At 43.1% G+C, this 10792-nt stretch overlaps 1 protein-coding gene across 1 annotated transcript in view; it reads left to right on the forward strand.

Annotated features, from left to right (window-relative positions):
• The window catches only part of LOC134466912 (myosin-binding protein C, fast-type-like), a 93071-nt gene extending 84487 nt beyond the window's left edge, over nt 1–8584 (forward strand). Inside the window, exon 30 of the mRNA XM_063220812.1 lies at nt 6515–8584. Coding sequence (XP_063076882.1) covers nt 6515–6540 — 26 coding nt within the window. The 3' untranslated portion in view covers nt 6541–8584. The remainder of the gene's footprint in view (nt 1–6514) is intronic.
• Nucleotides 8585–10792: the final 2208 nt, after the last annotated feature.

Here is a 10792-nt window from a genome sequence, read left to right on the forward strand (position 1 = left end):
TTTGGTAAAACGTGTTCCATTCTGTCTAGATTATGTATAATACATGACCATGAGTTATTTAGAACAGAACATTTCGCTTCATTTAGGGCTCTGATAACTAACAATATGTATGATGTGGACGAGGGCCAAAACTAATTCAAGGCAACTTTTGGGCAGTTGTTGCACATTTTCGCCTAGTCATGTATTAGGTTTCTTTGGTGTGTGGGTGTGCTAGGACTTATCTAAAGGTCTTTTTATGTCCCCAACAGAGCAACAGTAAATATCTGAGGCATAAACTGGTGCAAAGGTTATTGCTCCTACTGATTTTGTAGACATTTAAGTGGCTGGGGTCAAAATGACCCCAAGGATCACAGATGTAACCTAAATCTGAGGATAACAGGAGGGCTAAGGCTCTCAGTAATGTTATAGCCATCTACACCTTGAAAAAGACTCCGGCGCGAGTCGAAACCCGTTGGTGCGTGTGGGAAAAAAAAAGTAAAATAGCAGTGTCGCCTCGGGACCCTCCTTTACTCCTTTGAAGTTTTGATGCCCCTTTCCCCTTGAACAGCACCAGCAATACATTTGTCTGAGACCCAAGGCAACGCTCTCCTATCTCTCTTCCTTCAATGTCATAGCCATGTCGGTATGATGCAATTGAGTATTTTTTCCGCACATGATGAATTTGGATCCACGGGCGATCCCATCTGCACAAAAGGGTTTCCCTTTTCCTACATAGCCTCTATCTATGTCCCTCTGTTTCCTGTTCCAGCGTTTCTTGTGCATGTAGATTTGCTATGTTTCCTGTAGGGATGCAAACGATCAATCGATTAATCGACTTTAATCGATCAATGCATTAATCGATTAAAAAACATTAATCGCAAAGAGACTCAGGTGAAATGGGCATGTGAAGAGTGTGTGTGAAGAGGTTTATTGAATAGTGGGAATATTTAAAACACCTTTGGATTGAAGAATTGAAATAGAAGTAATTTAAATGTAGTATTTTATGTCAATTCATAATTAAAATTTTTGGATTTAGTAGGGTTTTTTTTTTTCGAGAAACATTGAGATTTCGGGGGGAAAACGCAGCTTATCAATTAATCGTAAGTCGATAGATAAGGCTATCAACTAATGATTAATAAATTAATCGATAATCTGCATCCCTAGTTCCCTGTCACCGCTAGCTGTGTCCAGGGAACTCAGTCCCTTTTTCCCACCCTCCCCCCAAACTTTCAGCATCACTTTACATCAGGCGTCACCAACGTGGTGCCCGCCAGGTACTGTAGCCCTCCAGGAGCTTCTGAGGTGCCCATCAAGCATGTTATTAAACGGTGACGACCAGATTTTAGTCACAGTTAATGCCTTTCTTAATTTAAGTACATTAATAATAAATATTTATTATTTATAACCTATAAGCAAATTATCATTTAATAATAGTGTGATTTTAGAATGATGCCAAGAGATCAGTAGAGGATTTTGAACAAAAGTAGCCCTCGGGTAGCCCTCAGTAGTCCGCGGGTAGCCCTTGGTAGCTCTCAGACTCAGAAAGGTTGGGGACCCCTGCTTTACATGATGACCTTTGGCAGGCCATTGCAACAGTGGTGCTTGTGGAGGTGGAGGTGGAGGTGGAGGGGCTGGACTGTCTGTTTGTCTGTCTGCCTGCCTGCCTGTCTGTCTGTCTGTCTGTCTGTCTGTCTGTCTGTCTGTTTGTCTGTCTGTCTGTCTGTCTGTCTGTCTGTCTGTCTGTCTGCCTGCCTGTCTGTCTATGTGTGTGTCTGTCTGCCTGCCTGCCTGTCTGTCTGTCTGTCTGTCTGTCTGTCTGTCTGTCTGTCTGTCTGTCTGTCTGTCTGTCTGTCTGTCTGTCTGTCTGTCTCTGTGTCTATGGGTGTGTGTCTATGGGTGTGTGTGCATTTGTGCTTTTGTGTGTGTCACTTAACATGATGACATTTGGCAGGCCATTGCAGTGGTGGTGCTAGTGGTGATGGGGGTGGAGGGGCTGGACTGACTGGGACCAAAACAAAATGTCCTGTGCCGATTTTTACATACTAAGTCATCGGCTTGCGTCCCAAAAAAAAAACCAATAGTCGGTCAGCAGCATCGGTCCCTAAGGACTGTCTGCCTACAGCAGGCCAAATGCGCGGTATGCCAGATGACCAGTCCAGGCCTGGGGACAAATTCACACCAGGCTTGTACGAAATTCCGAATGGAAAGAATTTCAATTCAAAGTAATGCCATAATACGAACACTAGGTGGTGGTTTTCTATGTACTTTCAATGGATGGGTAGTGTAGATTAAATTCAAAGAAATTGAAGGTAATGGCACCACCTAGTGTTCGTATTATGGCATTATTTTGAATTGAAATTCTTTCCATTCGGAATTTCGTACAAGCCTGATTCACACCCACCCAGGGCAGCCCCCCCCCCCCCCCCCCCCCCCCCCCCCCCCCCCCCCCCCCCACCCCCCCCCACCGCCAGCCCAATGCATACAAAGTAATGAGGACCCAATTCTGGGCCCCCTCTCTCTCCCTGGGCCCGGAACCACTGTCCCCTTACTTCCCCACTGTCGGCACCCCTGCACCCACCCAACACTACTACAGCCCACCTCCACTTCCTCCTCCTCCCTCCTCAATTTGTCCGACAGCCCCCTCTACTGTGATACTGTGGTACTGCTCTGCCGATCTGACCTCGACACAGGGCTGTAAAATCAGGGCTGGATTAACACACAGGCTAGATATGGCTGCAGCCTAGGGGCCCCTACCTGCCAGGGGCCCCCTGATTGGACAAAAGTTACAAATCGCAGAATTGTGACAACATGCAATACAAAAAAACCCTCTTCGGTTGTGTTGAGTGCAGTTGGTATACATGGTACCCTTAATTCCTAGCTCCTAACTATGCCGCTGTCTATGTACATTTGTTTGTAAAGATTTGCCTTCCGCGGGGCTCCACATTAACCTGTAGCCTAGGGGCCCCAGGACATCTTAATCCGGCCCTGCACAGACTGCGTAGAGTGCAAATTCATAGACTTGTGTCCTCAGACTGGAAGGTTACTGTGCAGTACAGCGCTGAGTGGGAACAGACTGTGATCTGTGTTGCCAGATTGGGCTGTTTCCCGCCCAATTGGGCTGCTTAGGATGGCTGTGTGCGAGAAAAAATGGCATTTAGCAGAGAAACCCGCCCAATTCTATTGATATCTATGGCAAAAATTGGGCGAGGTTTTCTGCTAAATGCCATTTTTTCTCGCATACAGCCAGGAGTTTTTACTTCTGGGCGGGTTTTGAGCATTTTTTGGGCTGGAAATCATCAGCCTCATCTGGCAACCCTGACTGTGCTCTGATAATGGAGATTGAAACAACAGAGAGAGAGATAGAGAGATCAACTGAAGAAAGATTTACAGAGGAAATATTGTCAAGCATGGTTTTGCTGCACATTGAAAAAAGAAATTTTCTTTCTAAAAATAATAACTACATGCATTAAATGGAAATCCAATGCATCACAAATAGACAATTAAAAAAAAAAAAAACATTAAATGATTTAACCTCATAATGCTCCAGGGACTGTAACCAACACCCTATACCTTAAAAAATAACTGTAAGTCTCTTTAAATGATATTAGTTCAGATGCAAAATAACTCTAAAAACCTTACAAACAGCAAATTAACTGTTATTATTAAGTACATCAAGCCTAGATCAAATTAGATGGACTCTTCACACGTTAACACAACGCTACTGGTATAATACTCAATGGCTTAAAGGTGTATGCCACTATTTTGGGGCTTAATACAGTTAAAAGAGGGAGCATGTCGCTAAGCTAGTGAAAGTCAATGGATCCGTGTAGCATGCTACAATGCTACACGGATCCATTGACTTTCACTAGCTTAGCGACATATTCCCTCTTTTAACTTGTCTTAAAGCAAGACAACACTTAACATGAAAAATAAGACACTTAACCACCTTTATAAACCCCAGCCAACGATTTTAACTGTATTAAGCCCCAAAATAGTGGCATACCCCTTTAAATCGGCTTTGCAATAGCATACAACTAGGGTTGTAATTATACCTTTACAGTAGGTGTACTTACTACTTCTACTATATAAAACTACATTACATTACACTGAGCATCAGCATGACTAGGGACCAATGAAACATTGGCAGAAATGGCCATGTTAAGACTCAAACTACACGACTAGCGATTGTGTGTGTGATTTTGGGGTCGGGGTGCACCGCACACTAGAAGAGAATCGCAACTGTCAATCTTGTCGCTGCTCGCAGCCACCAAGACAATGCCCGACGTTCTATTTCCAGTCGCAAATATCAAACAGTGTTTGATTTCTACGATTTGCGATTGGCGACTCTTTGAGCTGCCAAAGTTCTATCTTAGAACGTCGCTCACGGCGAGGAAATCTTTCCTGACAATCGCTTGCGATGGTCCTGGGGGGTAACGTTCCAGCGATTGTCGTAAGGGGGGTTTTCAGCCGAGAATCGGGCCGACAATCGTGTAGTTTGAGCCAGGCTTTAGATTACTGCAGCCTTCCCCATGCTGTCTGTATTTGTCACTGTGTGAATATGTATGTGCCTCTGTGTGTGTAGGTGTGTGCGTTTGTCCGTTTGTGTGTGTGTGTGTGTGTGTGTGTGCGTTTGTCCGTTTGTGTGTGTGTGTGCGTGTGTGAATGTGTGTGTGTATGTGTGCACGTGCTTGTCCATATGTGTGTGTGCGTGCCTATGTGCGTTGTATGGGGTTGGCAGGAAAGAGAAACCGCATCCTTTTTAACTGCACTGCATGTAACTCTGCATCAAAGTCTCCCCTCCCCCACCCTCTCCCCGTCTCTCAGCTCTCCACAGTCCACACAAACACACACGCACACACACACACAGACACACACACACACACGTACTTACCCTTGGCTGAGAGGACATGGCTCTATCCCAGATGAACTCTGTGTGTGTGTGTGTGTGTGTGTGTGTGTGTGTGTGTGTGTGTGTGTGTGTGTGTGTGTGTGTGTGTGTGTGTGTGTGTGTGTGTGTGTGTGTGTGTCCGTGTTTGCGTGTGGACTCAGCATACATGTATAAAAGTGTGTGTGTGTGTGTGTGTGTGTGTGTGTGTGTGTGTGTGTGTGTGTGTGTGTGTGTGTGTGTGTGTGTGTGTGTGTGTCTGTGTGTGTGTGTGTGTGGTGTGTGTGTGTGTGTGTGTGTGTGTGTGTGTGTGTGTGTGCGTGCGTGTGTGTGTGTGTGTGTTCGTGAGACAGGGAGGCCCCCGGGGATAAAGAGATCCCTTTGCTCCTGTATCCAAATCCAGAGAGAATGAGCATAAGTTTGTGTGGAGTGGACCTGAACAAAAAGTGTGTGTGTAATATGTGTGCATGTCTGTGTGTGTGTTGTGCATGATGTCCAAGTGACTGTGTGCGTGCATGCCTGTTTGTGTGTGTGTGTGTGTGTGTGTGCGTGCGTGCGTGTGTGTGTGTGTGTGTGTGTGTGTGTGTGTGTGTGTGTGTCTCTGTGTCTGTGTCTGTGTCTGTGTGTGTGTGTGTGTGTGTGTGTGTGTGTGTGTGTGTGTGTGTGTGTGTGTGTGTGTGTGTGGGAGTGTGTGTGTGTGTGTGTGTGTGTGTGTGGAGGAAATGGAGTATGTGTCTGTGTGTGTGTGTGTGTGTGTGTGTGTGTGTGCGTGCGTGCATGTGTGTAATTGGGTTACTGCATAACTGGATAGGTGATGTTTGTGTGTGTGTATAATGAAAGCATGAAAGTCACCCTGCGTAAGCCCCTTTCAGAGGGGAAGTTTGGAAAGATGCTTGCCTTGCCTGCATGCCTGCTGTGTCTGTCCAAGAATGGACACACACACACACACAGACACAGACACAGACACACACACACACACAGACACACAGACACACACACACACAGACACACACACACACACACACACACACACACACACACACACACACACACACACACACACACACACACACACACACACACACACACACACACACACACACTCAGTGTCACTGTTTGAGACGTTGATGCTTGGACACAGAGAAGGGAGAGAGAGAGAGAGAGAGAGCTCACAGACACAAACACAAGCCTATTGACAGAAAAAAACTGGGGGAAAAAAAACATTTCTATTTTTATATTTGTGTATCCACTTGGTGTTGATGTGTTTTATGCTGTTTCAATATAATATTTTTCATAGATATGTTTTTCAAATGTGATATTTAATGAAGCATCAGGAAAACTGGAAATTGGTTCATATTATGCGATAGTTCCAAAATAGACATTTAAAAAAAAAAAAAATGTCTGTATAGTGTGTTGGAAAAGAGCTCTTCAAATGCAGTCGCACAGATATAAACATAACACCTGGATGCAAAGTGTACACATAATATAAAAATACAAATATAAACTCTGGCTGTTATTATGTCTGGCACAAGTGGCTCGTTTGACATTCCAATGCTTTTATATTTTTTTATTTTTTTTTAAAGAGTTCTTAAATTTCTAATTGTTGTTTTGTGTGCTGTTTACCTGGCTTGCTCTCTTTCACCTCCTCAGCCGTGCCCATAGAGGAGAAGAAGTAATGTGAGTCAACAACGAGAGGAACACGATAAGAGGAAAACGACAAAAGCAGAAGAAGAAGAAGACGAAGAAGAAGAGTGGGAAGAGAAGAAAAGATGAAAGTACAGAAGGGAGAGAAGAACGACCCGTTCACCTCCGCGACATCAACTAAAAAGATAACTAGAACTTTGCTTTAACTCTCATGAATGGTGCTATTCACATACAGTATCTAGGTAACACTTTATTTTAGGGATACATCTATTAGCACTAATACATACAATGCGCCTGTATAAGTAACTTTTAAGGCATATACAAAGCAAAATTAAACATTTGTTGGGTATGTATTCGCAAATGTCTTGTTCATGCACAATAAGGGATTTATTACCAATTTAACCTTAGTAAGGACCTAGAAGGCCTTAGCGTTTGCTTAGTACATGCCTTACAAGTTACTTATGCAGGCATCAACATTGTATGTATTAGTGCTAATAGATGTATCCCTAAAATAAAGTGTTATCAGTATCTATTGCAATGGCAACAGCTTGCTGAACGATATCGTTGATATAGTTTGTAGCGATTTTTTGGAACTTCAGATTAACCTGTTTTAGTCTGATGTAGCGTATACGTTGTTTGACCTTTGACCCCTAGAGCGACATATGCGCTGCATTCAGGCTCTTGAGATTTGATGGTTTTTTATTTATTTAATTTAAAGTGTGGGTATGTTAGAGCTGAATGAACACATGCAAGATGAGGGTCCTAGCTTTTATTTCATGTTTCATGTGCTTCGAAGACTGAGATATTTTGGCTTTGGCAGAGGGCACCTTTTCCCAAAAAGGGCTTAAGCATTCAGCAGGTGTTTTTTTGCAGGTGTCTTAGGTTAAAATTGGTTGGTTGGTTTCAGCCAGAGTTCTTTAGCATGTATAGGTGTCATGCCTTCTGCTTGTGAAGATTCATGAGAAATATCCAAATATCCAGAAATATCTTTATAGTCATAGTGGTAGCACTTCACAATAACCTTCAACATAAATACTTAACAAATAGTTAACTAATGGTTTACTGCACATTTGTAGTTACATACTAAACACTTACAAAGGCATTCAAATACATGTATTAGTCATTACATTATCATGTATAGAACATAATAATTTAAGAGCATGATAATAAGTTTCTTAATGTATTATTAAAAAGAATTTTAACAATAAATTAAATAAAACATTAACAACAACTTAAGCATACTAAAGCACTTATACATGATTAACTATTTTTAACAGAATATATTACAACTACAAATGTACAGTAAACCATTAGTTAACTATTTGTTAACTATTTGTTAACTAGTTTTATTATATGGTGTGACGTCATCGGTCGAATGCTCCATTCATTTCAACGGGGCTCCCCAACGTTCGCACGTCTGTTATTTTTCGATAACGGACGGGTTGGTCTATAACAGACCGCTGTCAATGGCAACAAGACTTTTCACTGCTAAAGCGACTTTTCAACAAGACTCTAATCAGCTGCTGTGATAGACAACACCTGTTGTCCTGGCTACCTAGCTGTTGCCTAGCGGTGTTCCACAACGGCACTGTTTTGTTTTGCGCAGCAACAATCTTTTGACATTAAAAACTATAATAGACTTAACATTAAATTGGCCTAAAGAAATGTCCCCGCCATGTGTGAATCATTTAAGTATATCCATATAATAAGCGGGTTAACTTTCGGCGAGTCGGTCGCTTTGTGGAATAGCAGCACTTCAGAGAGAACAAGACCCCTCCGCTCCGCGTCGGGGTCTAAAGATTCTCTCTGTCGTGCTGCTATTCCACGGTAGCGACCTTCTCGCCGAACGTTAACCCTTACATAGCGGAAGGTTATTGTGAAGTGCTAGCGTTATGGCTGTGTGTAGGTAAACAGGCTATAAGGGAACGGGGAGAGAGAGGGGAGAGTATCATGAGCACTGAAACTTAACACTGAGCCGTAGAGACAGACTGGTGTGGCTGATGTCTGTTTACTAGACCTGTGTCTGAACTGAACTAAATAACACTTGAACATTCAGAATAAACTGTCAATACAGTCTCTGCGTCTCTTGGTCTTTTTTGTCTTTTTGTCTGTTATCTAGCTCTGTGGTTCCCAAACTGGGGGTCAGACCCCTATGGTGGTGCATTATTAGAACAGCAGAGAGAACCATCGGTTGCCAACTACCCACACTTGAGGAGATCCACCATACGCACTGCACAACAGAGCACTAAACATCTTTAAAGACCACACACACCCTGGTCACAGGCTCTTCACCATGCTACCATCTGGCAGGCGCTTTAGGACCCGCACTACGAGAATGAAGGACAGTTTTTTTATCCTACAGCCATTAGACTTCTGAACTCAATACGTCACCTCAATACTTCAGGACTCTCTATACTGTGAGATGCATATAGACTTTTATATATTATTTATTATACTGCTAATTTATCTTATATTTTGTTGCCATTTGTGGGATGCTTCCAAACAGAATCTCACTGTATTTATATAGTGACAATAAAAGCACTCTACTCTACTCTACTCTACTACATTACTGCCCCGGATGGAGGGAAGCAGTGCTCTACATTAACTGTTTTCATCACTAGCCAAAATGGCCAGTAGATGTTTATATTACTAGCACATACTCACCAATGGGTCAAAGTGGCTAGTAAGTTTGTCTTTTCTACCAGCCAAACTGATTTTTCACCAGCATTTGGCAGGTTTGTTGGTGTTCATCTAGAGCCCTGAAGGGAAGGTATTGTTTTCATAAAACTTTGAATATATGCTTCCATAATATACACTATACTTGGTATAATTGTGTTTTAATTGGTCAGCAATCACTTGAATGTTTCTTAACTGTACTTTTTCTGTGAATGTCAAATTGAAATGTAGGGGCACAAAATATTCTCAGGTCCCGGCAGAAACTGTTTGAGAACCGTAATTGATCTACAAACATTTATGTTTAATCAGTTGTGTTATCTACTTATTGAGCACTTGGTGAACCCAGGTTTGTAGCAAGGGTTTTTATTGAAGTGAAGTGAATTGATGAGTCAGATTATTTACCAGCCAAGACCTGGTTTATAAACCTGATTAAGGAAAAAAAAACATTTGTTTTTACCGCTAGGAGAAATAATTACCAGTCTTTGTAAACAGGGTTTTAAAAAATCATGACTAGAGGTTATTGGGGGATATTTCCTCTTTCGATTTTCATTAGTTGCAGTAATGGATTTGCACCCAGCTGTTTGTCACTCACTATTGAACTATGGCCATTTACAGCCAGTGTTGCCAGAAGTGTCTGACCAAATTCCGCCCAAAAGCTTCTCAAAATCCGGCAAAATGTGCTAAATTCCGCCCAAATTCAACAAATTACATTGACTTCTATGGGCCCAAAACGGCTTAAAAAAACGCCAAATGGCCAATTTTTTCCGTTTTTGCCCGCCGACGCTCATCCCAAGTAGCCCAATTGGGCGGGCACCCGCCCAATCTGGCAACACTGTTTACAGCCTCTCTGGTTTAACACAGCTGGCCAACATTCTATAATACCATCTGATGTGACAGACATAATGCATGTATCCTGGGGCAGCCGTCAGTGTTGCCAGATTGGGCTGTTTCCCGCCCAATTGGGCTGCTTAGGATGGCTGTGTGCAGGTAAAAATGGCATTTAGCAGAAAAACCCGCCCAATTTTTGCCATAGAAATCAATAGAATTGGGCGTGATTTTGTGCTTCTAGGCGGGTTTTGAGCATTTTTTGGGCTGGAAATCATTAGACTCATCAAGCAACCCTGGCAGCCTGTGACCAGGGCCGGATTAATGCACAGGCTAGATATGGCTGCAGCCTTGGGGCCCCCACCTGCCAGGGGGCCCCTGATTGGCCAAAAGTGAAAAATTGCAGAATTGTGACAAGATGCAATATTGAAAATTTCATCTGTCGTGTTGAGTACAGTTGGTAGACATGTTATCCTTAATTCCTAGCTCGTAATTATGACACTGTCTATGTAAATTTGTCGCAAAATTTGCCTTCTGGGGGTGGGGGAGGGGGGGGGGGTCACAGCAGCCTGTAGCCTAGGGGCCCCAGTTCATCTTAATGCGGCCCTTGCCGTGGCCTAAAGGTTAAGGGGGTGGGCTCTAGACAGGTGTGGAGTGGCCATCGGGAGATCGGGGAATTGTCCCGGTAGGCCGCGGCCGTGAATTGTAATATCGCGGCCGTATTACTTCCTCAGCCGGCCCTAAGGATTCAATAAGTCTATTAGCTTGAGCTAACTTCACTAC

This window comes from Engraulis encrasicolus, chromosome 17, assembly GCF_034702125.1.
Source record: "Engraulis encrasicolus isolate BLACKSEA-1 chromosome 17, IST_EnEncr_1.0, whole genome shotgun sequence".
Taxonomy (NCBI): domain Eukaryota; kingdom Metazoa; phylum Chordata; class Actinopteri; order Clupeiformes; family Engraulidae; genus Engraulis; species Engraulis encrasicolus.